Consider the following 18,548-nt stretch of genomic DNA (forward strand, 5'->3'; position numbering starts at 1 on the left):
CAGCGCACCTTAACCAACTGATCCAAAGCCGTACTTGACTTTTTATGTTCGCATATTTTGCTGGAGTTTTTGTTACTTTTGCTATGAAAGTTTTTTATTAACAATTTTACTTGCTGTATTTATATATTTATAACGAAATCATAAACCAGCTATAGAATAATTGAATTAATTAATTAATTATATTTTTTATTTTTAATTGTTAAATTTCAAAACTATTCTATTCGTAGAGGCATTATTTGTTGCATGATTTGTTCTTTCTTATGTATAGAACCTAATCTAGGAACGTAAATTACTTATAAAATAATGCTTCTAAATAAAGAATATATTTACGATAATAAAGTATTATTATTATTATGACTGACATGTTCAAAAATATAAATTCAAGAACTTAGTCTCATCACAAAAGATTTCTAATTATTTCTACCGCGCGCTATAGCTCTTAGTTCATTGAAAGATTTGCCTGACTCTCTGTTGATTGTCGTTCTCCATGTAGTTTTTGGTCGATCGCGATTTCTTCTTCCATTTTAGAATAATAAAGTATAATATAAAATAATATAATTTATGAATTTATTAATGTATAATTTATTTGATATTATAGTTACTAATTCAATTGTATTTATATTTTTTTTAAAGTTAATATTATTAAATAATTTGAGACCATCGCATGCTGATATATTGGCTTTCGACATACAAAGAGGACGAGATCATGGTCTTCAGGGATATGTTAAATATTTAGAAATTTGTGAAAATACCAAGATCACAAGTTGGAAGGACTTGGAGAAATACATTAACAAAGAGGTTTGTAATTTGTCATAGAATTAGGAAGCAAAATAATAATATCTAAATTAATTTTTTTTCATATAGGAAATAGAAAAATTAAAAAGCGTATATAGTGATTGGGCAGATATTGATTTAATTGTTGGTGGCATATCGGAAATACCAAAAACTGGCTCTACTGTTGGAACAACATTTACGTGCATTCTAGGTGAGTTCATAAATAATAATACATGTTGGAATATTTAACATAAAAAAGAAAAAAACTGATTGAGACACTTGTTCCAATGTACGTAAACAAAAAATATCAAAATATTAATAACACGAGTAAACAATTTTTGTTTCTTGTGTTTCTTTTTACATTTAATTATTAACTTGATAAACTTGGTAAATAGAGTGTGTTAGAGACAATGTGTACAGAGCTGTGAGTTATTTCCCAAAATTGTAACAACGGACGGCATTGCCTTTTAGCCCAGTTGTCAGTTGTACCGCAAATGTTATTGTTGTTTCGGTTATGCGGCAATGGCTTGGCAGCAATCCGTGCGTTTTTTTTGTAGCTACTTTTCTTGCATTGCAACTCCACTTCAATAGCGCATTTCGACACTATTAATGGAGATTTTATTGTCGTGTTAATTAATTTAGTTGACTTAATATTAATGCACATACGTTTACTTTTGTAATGTCAGTTTTAATAGTGTATATTTGTAACCGTCAGCAGAATTGTATATATGAAATGCAATTTCTGCAACACACGTACTTGTTTTTGGCTGTAAGTAAACCTTTGAGGTAGATACCAGTATGTAGTGGCCTATTATGATAATCTGTACGCAATGCTTGTTAATGATTCCGCAAATGAACCAAATGAAAAATGTTGGCAATTTCTGCATTTACATTTAATAATAGTTATCATACTTCTTGCACGGCGTTTCATGCGCGTTTTACAACAAAGTGGTTCACATTCCTTTTGACACTTAAATATGTTATGAAGGCCTTCTAAAGACTGGGTTTACTACTCTATGGGGAACGATTTATTACGCAAACGGTTGCAAAAATTATAATTAGCTAGTAACCGATTATTATTTAATTAATTCTGTTCTTAATCAAATACTAATACCCATAATTAATTAGTTGATAAATTTTGATCTGATACTTTCATTTTTCTTTCTATATATAATATAACCAGCTTAATTAATATTTACTTAAAAATGATAAATTTAAAAAAAAATTAATTTAATTGTTTGCATATATAATTGTATGAATAAATTAAATTTTGTATTTTAAAAAGTGAAATATAAAATACAGTTTGACAAACGAATTAACTATGCAGGAAATTAACATGATAAGCAGTGGGAAACGTGTTATATGTACATAACATTTTACGCATATATTTTTGGTTATTTAATTGTCATAATAAGTCACAATGAACTAGTATCAACTTTAAAGGTTTACTTGTACCCAAAAACAAGTACGTATATTGCAGGAATTGCATTTCGTACATAATTTTCATTTGATAAGTGCATTAATATTCAACAAAACCGTCAACGCAATTAATTAATACGACCATAAAAATGGCATTAATGCTCTAGTGTCGAAAGGTGCTATTGAAATGAAGTTGCAATGTATGAAAAGTAGCAATAAAATAAAAAAAAAACTAACTGATTGCTGCTTATCAGCAGTTGGTTTTAAATAATATAATCAATCATAATAATCGGAATATGTTCAAACTATAACTCTACGCCTTATAATAATAAGGAGTAAAGCTCAGTGCAGTTGTACTATTATGCATACAAATCCTTGGGTCAGTTGGCGAATGAACACTGATTCTGACCTTTAAATTTGCAGGGTACGAGTTCAACACTTGGTACTTACAGTCTCAAAAAAATTATTTACGTATAATCAAATATAAGAAATAATTTCAAGACCACTAATGATCAGCCAAAAATTCAATTAAAAATTAAATAATAAAAAATTTTGTTGTAAATCATTACTGTACGAAAGCATCCTAAACTTGATAACAATTAATTCGTCACATTGAAGTCGTACATTTCTTCAAATTTATCATCACTAAGGAGATTTTAAAATCGATCACTCTTATATACATTACAACATTTCATTTTATCTTATGTCGCATAATTTATTTACATATTATGATATATGATAATAAATATATATATTATAACATATATAATATAATATTAACTTCTCATTAATATTTCAACTTGTGTGCTTTCCGCTTGTTAACCAGTTCTGGAACTGCCGGTACTGAATGACTATTTACAATAATAGCAGTATACAAAACATAATAAACTAAATGAATTTGTTCGTTATGTGTATTTATTACAAGTAATTACATATATACGTATATTATTAATAGTGTGCGCTATGCTATATCCAAAAGAGAAAGTATTATCCCAATACTGTTTCAGTTTATTTTAATAAAAACCAGAAACATAGAATCATAGCATATATTGTAATTCCAAAGATATAATGCACTCCAAACGGCTCACTTAAATTAAAAATAAAAATATTTCTTAATTCTTAATCTGAACTCATATTACTTTATTACAACTGAAGATTTATATAAAAATGCGCAATACGTTGTTCTGGTGTTTTTTTTTACTCTGATTACTTAGATCGCTGAGTGCTCATATCTTCCATATGTGCTCTACTAAGTTCTTATATATTCTAACTAAATTCTATATTCTTTTATGTTTCTTTCTAATATGTATTTATCATCGAACTTTTTAAATTCTAATTTGTTTATTGCGCTATTTAGACATATTTAAATAATATTTAATAAATTTGATTTTTGTTTCTTTATATCATAAAACTTCAATTATGTATAATTCAAAAAAATGATTTCTTAAAAACATGTGTAAAATGTGCACTACTTATTACGTCCAAACATAGCCTATAGTGTTTTTCTTCAGTTCAAAAATATTCCATTGTTCGGAGTCGTATCAAAACATAGCCTATAGTGTTTTTTTTCCAGTTCAAAATATTCCATACTTGTACGGAATCGTATCAAAAATGATCCGGTAATTTTCGACTATATATATATATAGAGTTAGATAGATATTATAACATAAATATATGAATAAAGAGGTTTTGAGGTTGTTCTTCTTTTGCTTTATTAATTCAATATCTTTAAGTTATACAAATAAATAGTTTATGATAAAACTTTATAACTACACTTCATTTTACAATTTTTAATAATATCGTTAATTTTTTTTACACATTCCAGCTGAACAACTTTCGAAAATTCGTCAATCACAAAAAGATTTCGAAATCAATAAATCCCCAGATTTCAAGAAATACGAGACGATGAACGCAGCCGAACTATTGTGTGCCAATTCAGATTTAGAAGTGGTGCAAGAAAATATATTTCAATTAAAGTCAGAAAAGTAAGTACAATGACAATTGTATCTAAAAGTGTTTATTATTGAATAATATTTTGGGTAAACATGAGTCGATTAATGACTCATAATGAAGCGCAAACAATGATATTGGCTCTATTTATTGCACACTTTTGTACTTTAAACCCCGCATAAGCCAATGAATAAAAATATATATATATTTATTTATACAAACAAAAGCCAATTTATCTTTTGGTAATTCTAGACAATTAATCAAATTAATTTGATAAAAAGATAACATTAAAAATAAATGTTTTGTTCATATTGTTGTGATTTAATTGTTAATTGTTAAAAACTTTTGAAATCTTATTTCAGAAATGTGGTAATATCATGCGATCGACGATTCCATGCTTTATAAATGTAGTAGAAGGGGACTTCAGATTGGAAAAAACATTTTAAACAATTTAAATTGATTTATTTTAAAAGATTTTTATGTAAATTATTTTGTAATTAATAAAGGATATAAAATTTTATATTTTCGTACAGATTTGAATGTTTCACAATTTCATTTTAAATTTATATAAACAGATTTATTTTATGTTTCAAATATATATTTTAAAATATATTTGTATATATCAGAGCTACTTAATTTTAAGGAAAACTTAAACATTACATTATTTGCTTATTTTCCTATTAAAAATTCAATAAATAAATGAGAGCGATTTAGTAAGCATTAAATCGTTATAATTAAAACCAAAATTAAGTGCATTAAACACAAATTACAAATAAAAAATAAAATAAAATATATTAATTAAGTATATATGTAATTTTGTAAGATCATGTGCATTATATTTTAAACTCCGCAAGGCCAAATTTAAAAAAGTTGATTGTACCAGTTTTTGACTACTTACATATATGCTGGTACTGCTTCAATTTATTTTAAATTATCATTTGCATGAGATACTTAAAATGTGAATATGTATCTATTTTTAAAAGATAAGAAAGAGTATTAATAATAGTCTTTTTACTAAAAACATAAAAACAACTTGAGCAAAGATCAATTATTGAAAGCTTTCAATATTGTTTTAAATATTGTATTATGTAAGAAACGGTATTCTATTTGTGATAGATATATATTGATAATTTAACTAGACTACCGACATTATAGCAAATAATAATGAGCTGCCAAGACAGGTTTCAATATATATATATAAATATAGATACGCTGACCAAATAGTGTAAGAAAAAATTAAAGTAAATGACTTAGAATATCGTTTAATTTCAGTAATAATTAATAATAATATAGTATGAACTTCATTTTTATAATCTACCTTCTATTGATTAGTTCTACATATTAGTAGTCAATCAATATCGTACCTAAATTATACCTTTAAATGAAAACCGTTAATGGGTTTTTAACTATATGTGTAAATACCTTTCAACTAATAATAAAATTGTCAACTTTTACACTACAAATTATTCTAGTTAAATCTAGAATTAACATTTAATACATATCCATAAAGTGTTAATATAAAAACAATTATTAAATGACAACAAAAGAATTTTTAAAAAAATTATTGAAATAGATCCGACCATATCTCGATATTTTGCAAGACTTTTAAGTTAGTCTCTGAGATTATAATAGCATAGGTTTTTTTTTTTTTTAAAGAAGTGAAAGTCAACTGTACTTTGCATGAAAAGTTGAAACTATGGGACTAGCAATAGGACGCAGTTATGAAAGATGCATACTTATGAGGTCATTCATGTATCACCGCTTTCGATGTATTTATTAAAGTTAACAAAATTTTGCAATTACATTTCATTTGATATTTAGTTTGGTGATCATTTTTTATATAATATTCGAAACGACTATTATTTTATTCTTAGATATTAAATATTAACTTGATCGCGTAAAGGGAATGCAAAGTGACCAGAATTGGCCAATAATGAATATTACATATCAGAAATCTAATATATAGAAAATTAGACTATTGAAAGTAAACGAAGTAAATTTAATTAAGTCAATTTAATTAAGTAAATTTAATTAAGTAAATTTAATTAAGTTTTATATGATGCTTTATTATAATAGAAAATATGAAACTGCTGTAAAAATGTACCTAAAAAATTTTACAAAGCTTACGGTGAGGATGTTGTGGTTGAACGCCGGACCCAGGATTAGTTTGCTCGATTCCGATCGATTTGGTGGGTTTGTAAGAGAATTGTCTATTACGATCTGCTGCAGTCTAGTACAATAGATAATACGGTATTCTATTGCTTAAAACTCGATATCGTAAAGAGAATGCAAAGTGACTAGTTCCATCATGACAATACCAAGGCACATACATCTTTCATGTCTCGGAACAAATTAACGAAACTTGGTTTGGAAGTTTTGATAATTTCATGAAAAAAGTAAGAAAAGAAAAGAAAAAAGTAAAAAGGAAAATGAATTTAAAATTGGTGAAATCGAAACAAAATATTTCATTGTTAATAGGAAAAAATGACGATTTCAACACCATATGACTACTTCAATAAAAGATAATTTTTAAATTTTGATATATAAATTAGCTAATTTAGGCACACTTTCACCGCTGCGTATTTTTCAATTTTCCCTCTCCCCTTATCGATAACCTTTTTGGCTTTCAAAACTACGACTGCTAATCAATAATCTCTTTAAAAAAATCATCTAAGTTAAAGGTTTTTCGACGATATGTACATAACATAGAAAATTTGTGGGCTAAAGACTTGATAGTAGTTATAAAGAACGATTAGAATTGACTGATTATTGTGTGGAAAGTTTAGTGTGACATTTTAGCTGTTGCGACAATCATGTGAATAATGCATTATCTTTTTATTTCAAATGTATTACAATACATATTAAAATGTTTAAACACAAATATTTTTTTGAAGTGCTTTTTGAATGTTTATGTAGTTTATATCAAGAAGATGTAGTAAGTTCGCAGTTATTTATTATACTCGTATATTTGAGAGTTTGGAATTAGTCTCTTTATATATTAACAGTTTGATTAATTTCCGCATGCCAACGTTATTAATGGTTTATAACAAATTTTAGCTTTTTATGTTCTATATTTTACAATCGATAAAAAAAATCAACTGTAGTGACCGGTGACCACATCACAAGAAAATGCGATGACCTGTGCAAGAGAAAGAGAAAGAGAAAGAACGGGGTACTAGCTCCCATTTGAGCAGAGCACTGCGCCCATGATGATCTGTGTAACTATGGATACAAATTGCAAACATAATATCTAAAAGTGCATAATGTTATGAGTACTACGGCGATTCTTAAAATTAGAAAATTTTTATATTATTTCGTTTTTACCTACTATTTACTTACGTTGCAGATATTGAGTCATCCTAGGCTGCGTCCATTATGTTCTCTAATGAACACAATCAGTGGCTTGCTGTTGTTAGTTGGTAGGGTAGAGTGCTTTTATATCATTAGTTACATGTTTTTCCACCAGAGATGCGGACGACCTTTACTACGTTTTCTACCAGCAGATACCGAATCAAAGAGCTTTCTAGTCTGTGCTGTATCATTCATTCATTTGACGTAACCAAACCAACAAAGCTGTTGAATTTGAATGTCCCGGTATAGTTCATACAGAACCTCGGTGCAACTTAATCAATATTCATTACCAATGCGTGCGGAGCCAAAGAAAAAAAAATAATATTTTTGAGATAATTTTTAAATATTTAGTGTAATACGTGAACTAAAAATTAGATCTGAAGTAAAATAAAATAAAAATAAATGGGATACTGGTTCCAACAAAGCCGAAAACTGCGACCATTTTTATTTTGCATGCCACTAATTGACACTATTTGAACTGAAGATACGCATTTTCTCTTTCGAATGAAGCCCAAAATTTCAGCTGTTGAGTATATCTTAATATCAGAATGCGAGTAAGAGTTTCCTCCCCAGTTTTCTTCTCCTCGCGAAGTTCAAAGGCCAACAGGCAAAGAATGTTATAATAGTTCTAATCCGTTTTCAAGCAGAATCTACGTTTTGTCTCCTCAGACAGACTCATCTTATTATCTTACGTGTTAACTCGGTAGACTTTGACAATATTTTTTCTGGCACTCTCACATTTGTGTTTATACATATAAATTTCTGTTTAAAGACAAAATTCGAATATAGTACATATTTGCATTCGAATATAAAAATTTTGTCAAAGTAAGAATAATATAGATTTCGAGTTAAGATGACAACGCATATCTATGACGAACCGTTGAAGAATCTGCTAACAAATAAGATAAAGTTTCTTACTTAAAACTAAATATTTCTTAGTAATTAAATTGTGTAGAAAATAATAAATGTGATTAAATTTATTTAATTAAATATTAACCTTAAAGTATTATTTTATGGACTACTAAAAACTGCAAATATTTACTAAAAAATTGCTATTTCAAAATATATGAAAAATATATACATACATATATGTATAAAGAAAAGTTTATTGCTTTGATAATTTAAAATAGTTGCCTTTAATTAATTGTGGTAACATATGTATGTAAATAAATATTTATTTAATGTGTTATCAGAATAAGATATAAATATATACGGAAAGAATTTTATTTGCCATAAGTTTGTCAGACACTTGAAAATGTGTGATTTTTCTAGCATTTTTTTTTGGGTTTGTCTTACTTAATTAATTGAAAAATAACAATTATTAATAATTTTTTTAACAGTTTCAGTTTGAACTCAGAAATAGTACAATAACTTTTCTTAACAATAAGATATTAATCGTATTATGTATAAGTAAAATTAATAACAGTGTTAAGTTTATATATTTTATAAACTAACAAATCATAGCTTTTTAATACATGTAAGTAAATATTTAATGATATATGTATTTAGTTTTTATTAACAACAGTTTTTAAAATAAATGAATCTAGAAGGAAATAAAACCGGAAGAAACGTTCTTAAATTAAACTCTAAATAACTTAATATAAATAAAAAAAATTTTATTATTATTATTATTTATTATTATTTTATTATTATTTATATGTATTTAGTTTTTATTAACAACAGTTTTTAAAATATTAGAATCTAGATGAAAATAAAACCGGAAAAAATGTTCTTAAATTAAATTCTAAATAACTTAATATAAATTTAAAAAAAATTATTATTATTATTTATTATTATTTTATTATTATTTATATGTATTTAGTTCTTATTAACAACAGTTCTTATAATAAATGAATCCAGAAGCAAATAAAAACGGAATAAAATGCTCTTGAATTAACTTAACATAAATAAAAAAAATTTTATTGGCAGTTTAGATAGGAAATTGTAACTCAAAAATATGTGTATTAAATTAACAACTGAAAATAATAAAACAAAAAACAATTTATCAATAAAAAAATACTATAATTAACACATTTAAGGTCACTAATCTGATAAACAATTCATAAAATCATATCCATATAGTTTTTTTTATTACATGAAAACTGCTCTTTACTTCAGTGTTTACCTCAAAACTGGGTTATTTTTTTTATTAGTTTTGTTTATTCATGTTAGTTAGTAAATTCGTTTTTTATTAATCTTTTGTTAAATTTCATGGAATATGCCAAATATGTTGTAATGTTTTTGTTTAGAGTCATTGTAAGTAAAATTTTACACGACACCATCTGCAGTTAATGAAAAAACTCGAAATTATGAACAATTAAAATGAGTTAAATTATTATATACTAATACTCACTCGTATATATATATATCTGAACGTGTATCTGAATGTGTTGGAGGTATCTGTATATGCAAATATATTAAAGGTTAAAATTATTTGAAATCATGCAAGCCTTAATCTTACGAAATGTGGGTGTATTTATAATTTACATAAGGCACAATAGTTGAGTATTATTCTTCGTTTACCACAAAATTCACGGTAATTATTAATAAAACGTGAAAGTCATTAATTTAAAACACCAAAAAATATTCAATTTATATTTTTAGCAATTTAACAACATAAACAAATTTTTGTCTATTTTTTTTTCTTTATTGAAAGAGATTAAAGATAAAACGAAATATTGAACATTTATTTACATTAAAAGATACTTTCGATTTTTGATAAGAAATTGTATTTTATATATTTAACTACGTTTTCATTTCTAAAACTTTAACACGAGTAATCTCTATGGCATTTCCTTGGCATAAACAATAAATTGTAAAAGCTCTAATAATATAATATTTAAAGTATAATTGCTTTCTTTTCTATTGCAGTATGGTGGAAATAAAATTCGTAATATAGATATCAAAAAGTTGCATCAAATGTTATCAAAATTCAAAACTGTGACCATCGCTATTTTTTACTTAAAATACACTTATTCGTAAACTGATTCAGATAAGATTAGATATTTGCGAATGTATTGAAGCTGTCAATACACAAAAATATGAAGCCGCGAATAATAAACAAGAGCAGTAAGACTTTTTTTGATACACTCTACTTGTTCTGGAGGTATATTTAACAAGAAAGTCAGCTAAAATTGCAAAGAGAAAATTTTAAAATGTCTAATTTAATCGATATAGCGAACGATGTTGAGTATTTTTGTTTATTTGTTAATATAATTAAAATTAATAAAGAGGTTTTTTCGAAAAATAGTAAACTACAACAACAAAAATTCTTTCATATATTATTTTAATTAATTGAATTTGACCAAACAGCTGCTTCAAGTATTGCCAAATACCCATCATTAGTGGTCTTGAAAATAGTTCTTGTATATAATTATTCGTAAATAATTTTTTTAAAACCCTGCCAAATTTGAAACTCAGAGCCAGTGTTCATTAGCCAACTGACCCAAAGCCGTACTTGACTTTTATATTGGCACATTTTTCTGGAGTTTTGTTAATTTGCTGTGAAAGTTTGAAACTCAGAGCCAGTGTTCATTAGCCAACTGACCCAAAGCCGTACTTGACTTTTATATTAACACATTTTTCTGGAGTTTTGTTAATTTGCTGTGAAAGTTTTTAATGACTAATCCAGTTGCTGAGTTATATTAGAACAAAATCCTAAAACCAGCTGTAGAATAATTGAATTAATTAATTATATATTATTTTTAATTGTTAAATTTCAATACTATTCTGTTGGTACAGGCATTATTTGTTGCATGCTTTTATATTATATTATATATTATTATATTATGAAATATTATTCTATGACCTACTCTAGGAACGTAATACCGAGAAAGTCATGCTATTGTTACTCCACGATTCGCACGAGTGAGATCATATATTTTTGGAATATAAGTTGTAACTTAACGCCATTTTTAAGACGAAAGTAAAATTAATAACAATATTTTTTTGATATGATAAGTGTAACAATTATTATCGGACGTTCCACCATCGTATTGGATTCCAATTTTGTATATCGCATGTATACGCGTACTGGAACACGTCCTGAATTCAACAAGTTAAGTGTTTTCTGTGACTAATGTCCTCAATTTTCCTTGGAAAATAATAAGCACCTCAGTTGAACTTATTAAAATAAATGATTTTAGTGTTTTCCACTGTAAATAATTTGTGCACAATAATCAGCGATCTTGATTTTCTCCCGGAAAAAATGGGCACATTTATCAAACTAAGTTTTTGAAGTATTTCCTAGTATATCTATAAAAAATTAATTATATCAATGTTTTCTATAATAGCTAATTTTTTGGATAACAATCGATGTTCTTGGTTTTCTCACGCAAAGAATGGTCCTAAGACTTAAAATACGTCTTTCAATTATTTATGAATAAATAAATAAAGAAAAATCCTGGAACCAAAAAATTTTAGTAATTTTTTCCACAAATAATTTATCAACAGTAATCAATGCTCTTAATTTATCATGAAAAGAATGAGCACCCTAGTTAAACCAAGTTTTATAAATACATATATAAAATGTATTTTAACCAAGTCTCTATATAGAGAATTGTATTAGAACCAACACTTTAATCATTCCTATTATACAACATTTGTGGAGAGCAATCCTTTTTTTTTTGGTTTGCAGTAGCTACAGTGTAAGACTTGAATCCGTTAAAACCACCTCTTAGGAAGAGGTGAAGATTTCTACAGCAATGTGGAAACTTTATTCCAATAATTAGAGAAGAGAGATAAGACCAGATCAACTTAATATCTAGTGGTCTAGGTTCATCTAAGCCAGAAAGCATGGGCATGAATTAGGGAGAATGAAAGATATTGAAGGAGGTGGTGTTACGGCTAGAAAACGGAGGTGAGATTAACTTTGTGACCAGGATCACGAAAACGGTTATTGAGGTGGGTAACGTGGACTGGACAGCAATGTCCTTGATTTTCTGGTGAAAGAAGAGGTCACCTCGGCTGAGTGATGAATTAGTTCCGATTTAGTTAACATAAATACAGATCAGTTATAGTACATAGATTAAAGTTATCTATCAGAAAGAAATTAATTTTATTAATTTTTTTTTAAATAATTCTAAGTTTTACCTATAAAGTGACTATTTTTGACTATTTTTAAAGAAGATACCATACATTTCAATATTAGAAATTTATTTTATTTACATAAAAAATGAAATATTTTTACCACAACGAATATTAATTTTTTCATAAATATTTACTCAAATTTGTAGCTATAGACAATGGTTTTGATAAGCGCTTCTGTGTATAATTTTTTTAATGCTTTTTTTGCAATTATGATAAGATTTTACCTGTGACTATTTCTGTGTAATGAGTTAATATTAATTTTCTACTGCGGACAGTTCGATTTCTCTTTTCAGTCAATAAAGAATAAATTCTTCATTAAATTTTTGTATTTGAAGGTATTTTGTTTAATAATTAAAGATCATGTCAAGTACATAAAGATTATTAGAAGTATAAAACTTTAACACAAAGATAATAATAATATTAATGTTTAAAAATAAATAAATGCGTTTTTTATGATTTTTATTTTCAATAAAATATAAATGAATTTTCTTTATATAATCGGAAAATATTCAAATGTTCAATGGTTTAATGGTTCAATGGCGTGAATATTACTTAATTGTAAAAGAATTTGAAAAGAATTTGATAACGAGAAATCGCCGTAATATTTTGTTTTTATGTATGTGACTATGTGGGTTTTAAAAAAATAATTGTACGCAAATACTTTACGATATTGAAACATAACATCAACCAGAGTTCTTTATCTAATCTGTAAAGATATAAAAATAATATTAAAATCATATTTTCATTTAACTAAAAATTTAATCGGAAATTGCTTTTCTACCGAAAGAGTTTGGTTTTTTTGCAAAGCTTTTAGTTTTTAGGCAAATGTGAAATATTTAATTGTAATTCTTCACTGATATAATATAGATATTTTCTTGTGATTGTTAGAAACGAAATTACTTACTGTGCCTTCTTTACAATGCCACAAAATGGTTATGATAAAAATTTACCAAATGGTCATATCGATTCAAAGCCCACCTATGCTTTGCTACATATGGCCAGCTTTAAAGTGAAAAGTGAAAGTGAAGTGCGTAATCCTAAGGAGAAGTTGAAAGCACTTGTTGAATTGGATAAAAATGGTGGCATTTGGCCACACAAGATGTATATGTGCTTCAGTGGTCAATGGTTGGTAATGTTGGATAGTGATATGAAGGAAATTGAGAACTTTCCAGGTTCTTTGATTACCGAACCGACAGCGTTTATTAGTGAAGATCCATTGGAAACTTTTAGTAATTTGTTAATATTTACTGTACCGGGAGTTTCACTGGGCACTACAGAAATGCATATATTTCAGGTAAAAATATTTTGTTTAATTCATTAACTACATTAACTAATTCCACTGAGTGATATGTAGGTTGCTGATGTCTCTGCAGTGCTTTTAGTTGAAGATTTAAAACAATTAAGTAGCGGTAAGGTCATTACCGTTGATCGCAATAACACGCCAATAAAGTTACCGAAACCGGAACGACCTGTACATAATACAAAAGATCAGTATGGTATTGCAGTTGCAGCTGCGGGTGTGGCTGCGGAAAAAAATGCACATGATCGGGAGCAAACGTTGCGTGATACGCAGGTGTTAAATCATTGTTTCGAAGATATTGAACGATTTGTCGCACGATTGCAGTACGCTGCAGAGGCCTTACGGGAATTGGAATTACATCAAAATGAACACAATCCGCATGGAGAAGGTTTACTTATGGTGCGTTCACGCCCACCATTTGAAAAGGAATTTCAAGATATTTTCGCAAAACATAAATTGGGCTTCAATTATGTAGTGAAGCTACAAAATCATTTTAGTAACGCTGCAGAACCTATAAAAAATATGTTTGTGTCCTTGCACACTATTGTTTCGGTATGCAATAATGTTTACGCTGATGCTATGATACCAGAAAATGTAGTCAATCCTTTGTTAAAGCGAGAAACTGTTAATTTTCTTAGTTCATGTTTGAGCGTAAAAGAGATTGAGTTTTGGCAATCTTTAGGACCCAATTGGAATTTGCCAAAAGATCAGTTCAAAGATCACAAGAGTTCATATCATCCAATATTCTATGATGACTGGTCACCTGATTGGGTTGTTGATGAAGAAGTGCCATATTTACCACCAGCAATGAAAAAAAGTGCACCCTCTCCAATATTAAGTAAGAATGCTACATGGTTAACACGCCTCAAGAGTAGGAATGTAAAAATCGCAGAAGTTCTTTATGATAAAACTGGACATAATGATAAAGAATTGAATGTAATTGCTGGAGAATATCTTGAGGTGCTTATTTTTATATAATTATTATGTTTTTATATATCAAATTAAAAAAAAATAAAAATAATTGTATCATAATAGATAATAGATGATTCACGTAACTGGTGGAAAGCACGTAATGCGGCTGGAAGTATTGGCTATGTGCCGCATACAATTTTAATTCCGCATAATTTTGAAGAACAAACCAATTATATGGGTAGAGATACAGATTCATTATCGTCTTCAGTTTTTGAGAATGGTAAATATATAAACAATAACAAATAATGCAAGTAAGCATTACTTATTTATTATTTAGAACACAACAATCACAACATATATCGCAATACTCTGAGCGTGCCAGCGGCTGAGCGATCGCAAACAGATGTAGCAAACAGATCGTCTGGTATGCCACGTTCCTATAGTATGCCCAATGTACCTGTACCACCACCAATGCCACCACCAAGCGACAGTGAACCAACAACACCAACAGATACATTAAAAAGAAATATGGCTGCTGCAGGAACATTAGCGGGTAAGCTTTGCATCTCTTACCATTTAAAAGCTAAAATATGACATTCTAGTCCATAATCAAATTTAAGAAAATGTGTATTGCTATTATTGGCTTGATTCAGATTCATAGGACAACTTGATTAGACAATTTAGAGATAGTCAGTTTAAGGAATTTTTTCCACTAATTTATATGCCGGTAAAGCTACTTTTCGAGGTAACGAACTTACAACTTTAAAGTTGTACATTTTTTTACTACGTTATCTAGGGCTAACTACTATAAGTAATTTTTCCACACATTATTATTATTTAATGTAGAAATTTTTTAACAGCCCGAATATCACAAGAACGGAGCCCTATTGTCATATAGTCTAATGGAAAGAGTTTCTAGAAGTAATAGTTTTTATTCAAATTTGTTGTTAAATGTGCGTACCAGGAAATCGGAACTGTGCCATATTATAAAACTTTTTTATTAAAATTTATTTTATTAAAAAATGATTTTATAGACAAATTAAAAGATAAAATTTTTTGTTAATAATATCTATTATATAATTGTTAAATTATAAAAATTTTATTTTATTTTATAAATTTAAGCAATGCGTGCTCGGAATGAAACCAATGATGAGGCTTTAATGCTGCAAAACGAAATGAATGATGAACTGAAATATACGTTACAGCAACGGGAGCGTCGTAGGGACTTGGAAATTCTAAAAACTCCACAGATTTACCTTGATCAAAATTCCAAACCAAATGAAGTGGAGAATTGGCTACGTGGTAAAGGTTTCTCTGATGTGATTGTTGCCAAATTACGTATTCTAAATGGTGAAGAACTGTTTGCTTTGCCTCCTCATGTGATCGAAGGTTATTTTGGTCAGAAAGAGAGCCGACGTTTGATCTCACAAATTGTTTTGCAAAAAAATATTTCAGAGGTAATTATAATATTTTATTTAAATATTTATTTTATTATTTAATACATTTGTTTTTGTTTAAGTATAAAACAATTCGATCATCAGAGTTGTCGGCAAAATTAGCTAAAGCCAGGCAAAAAGCCGATACAAATGGCAACGACCCCAATGAGATATTTTAAATTAGTATTTTTTTTCGTATATATGTATATATCTATTGTATTCAATTTTAAATACATAAAAATAATATTTATTTTACTGTTGTATTTTATTATTGTGGCCAATTTAACCAAAGCTAATTTTTAATTTTATTCATAAACTTAATTATTATTTAAAATAAAGTGTAACTTTATTAGAATATAAGTATGTGTATGCATACAATCTAATAAAAAATAAAAATTAAATTAAATAATGAACGAATATTTTTCATTTTGTTCTCATTTAACTATTAAAATCCAAAATATTTTTTACAGCAAAAATTAATATCTAATAAAACTGGTTTATTGTATATAAAATTAATTTTAAGAATTTTTATTAAACTACAGTACTTTTAAAAATACTGTATAAAATACAGATCATGATATGATATATGGACTATTAAAATTATATTTATTTTATATACATTACATTATATACATTATGAACGCAATAACAATTTAAGTGTATTTTTGTATTAATTTATGAACTTATATTTTATATAGTTAGTAAGTATATTGTTCGTATTTACATGTACTAACCACAGAGTAAATATATACTTATTCTTTGTCGCAGCACTAATTCTTATAATGACTTGGGTATGTAGTAGATGTGCATATATATAGGTATGTATATTAAGTGTAAAATACCGAATTAAGCCTTTAAAACTTGACTTTTGACTTTGAGTTTTGAGTTAATTTTTATATTTGTATGATCCAATATAACAAAAAATGAAAATATTAAGATGATCAAGATTATTGAGATAAATGAAGTAATAGTTTGCGTTAGGAACCCAATACTAAGTTTGATCGTTCAGCATTTATTACATCTCTTCAAGACATTTAACATATACATTATTTGAATCGAAGTCTTTTGTTACATATTTATGGATACTATTCAACGGTCACTGATAAATGTTAATGGCACGTTTAAGTATACTAAGTTAATCTACTACGTTTCCAATTATGGTATTTAATTTACAAATATAGGAATTTATTGGTAGCAGAAGTAAAGAAGTATCGTTTTATGATGTTGTAGGTTCTAGTAACCAATTTAAAATCATTTGCAAAAGACATGTTAGAAAAAAAAAACTGAATGTTTGAGTGCCTCATAAACTGGCTGAACATTTAATAGATTGGTTGTATAAGAGTATAGACGTTGTATGGGTTTATGACGTTGTAGGTTCTAGTAACCAATTTAAAATCATTTGCAAAAGATAGTTTAGAAAAAGAAACTGGATATTTGAGTGCCTCATAAACTAGCTGAACATTTAATAGATTTGTTGTATAGGAGTACAGAAGTTGTATGTCTTATTTAACTACTGTCTTATTTAAAATTTATTTGCAAAAGATATATTAGAAAAATAAACTGAATAATTGGGTGGCTCGTAAATTGAGTAAACAGATTATTATTTTTATTTCCTTGGTGTATTTACAATGTATTTATTATTATTATTACAATGTATTTATGTATTATAATTTAAGTAAAGACATCGCTCTTAGTAAGAGCATAGGGCGAAGAGTAAACAGATTGGTTTCCTTAAGCGAATCTCTTTTAGTATATAAAAAAAAATCTGAGCCAATTTTTAAATACACGGTAACAATTATAATGATGGGACAATTACAACGAAAATGTTATATGCTTTTTTTGAAAAAAAAAATAATAAGTAAGTTGTGAAAAATCCGGTATTACTAACAAAAAATGCTGAGTACTTATTGGGAATACAAGACTATCTTTCATTTTGACAAGCATTACTTCATCAGATCTATTTATATAAAATCTCCAATGTAGTAAATTCTCAGAAATAGTTTCGATTATTGTATTCTGAACTTAGTATATTTGAAAAAATAACCTATCGGACAAAAATGGGCTGTGAGAAAAACTCTGGACCAATTTTTCAGTCATAATATTGACATAAGTCATGCTTAAATCATTTATTTCGCTGTTTTAATTCATACTTAAGTCCATTTTAGAGGTAAGTTACATCCAGTTTTAGTTAATTATAAAATACTCATTTATATGATATTTATATGAATTTAATATAGTATTTAAAAGTATTTGAAAATTTTTAATTTTTTTTTGTAATTTTCAGCAATTTTTTTTAAAAACTCTCTTTTGATCAAAAT

At 27.1% G+C, this 18,548-nt stretch overlaps 2 protein-coding genes across 2 annotated transcripts in view; both read left to right on the forward strand.

The window, feature by feature from the left end:
• LOC119676125 (peroxidase-like protein 3) overlaps positions 1 to 4,646 on the forward strand; it is a 5,628-nt gene extending 982 nt beyond the window's left edge. The window contains exons 2-5 of the mRNA XM_038087356.1: positions 599 to 798; positions 865 to 985; positions 4,019 to 4,178; positions 4,506 to 4,646. Coding sequence (XP_037943284.1) covers positions 599 to 798; positions 865 to 985; positions 4,019 to 4,178; positions 4,506 to 4,548 — 524 coding nt within the window. The 3' untranslated portion in view covers positions 4,549 to 4,646. The remainder of the gene's footprint in view (positions 1 to 598; positions 799 to 864; positions 986 to 4,018; positions 4,179 to 4,505) is intronic.
• An 8,211-nt stretch (positions 4,647 to 12,857) lies between these two features.
• On the forward strand, positions 12,858 to 16,471 carry LOC119685100 (epidermal growth factor receptor kinase substrate 8). Its single transcript, XM_038099302.1, has 7 exons — positions 12,858 to 12,917; positions 13,471 to 13,876; positions 13,937 to 14,842; positions 14,918 to 15,074; positions 15,132 to 15,347; positions 15,917 to 16,251; positions 16,314 to 16,471. Exons 2-7 carry the CDS (start codon positions 13,502 to 13,504, stop codon positions 16,407 to 16,409), a joined length of 2,085 nt encoding a protein of 694 aa, XP_037955230.1. The 5' UTR covers positions 12,858 to 12,917; positions 13,471 to 13,501; the 3' UTR covers positions 16,410 to 16,471.
• The last annotated feature ends 2,077 nt before the right edge of the window (positions 16,472 to 18,548 follow it).

Source organism: Teleopsis dalmanni, chromosome 2 (genome assembly GCF_002237135.1).
Source record: "Teleopsis dalmanni isolate 2A chromosome 2, ASM223713v2, whole genome shotgun sequence".
NCBI classification, from domain to species: Eukaryota; Metazoa; Arthropoda; class Insecta; order Diptera; family Diopsidae; genus Teleopsis; species Teleopsis dalmanni.

Bases quoted from the DNA above. Each gene is read 5' to 3' on its own strand.
- LOC119685100 (XM_038099302.1), top strand. From the start codon at position 13,502: ATGCCACAAAATGGTTATGATAAAAATTTACCAAATGGTCATATCGAT. The intron at 14,843-14,917 runs GTGCTTATTTTT...GTATCATAATAG, and splicing joins TTGCTGGAGAATATCTTGAG to ATAATAGATGATTCACGTAA. The intron at 15,348-15,916 runs GTAAGCTTTGCA...TATAAATTTAAG, and splicing joins TGCTGCAGGAACATTAGCGG to CAATGCGTGCTCGGAATGAA.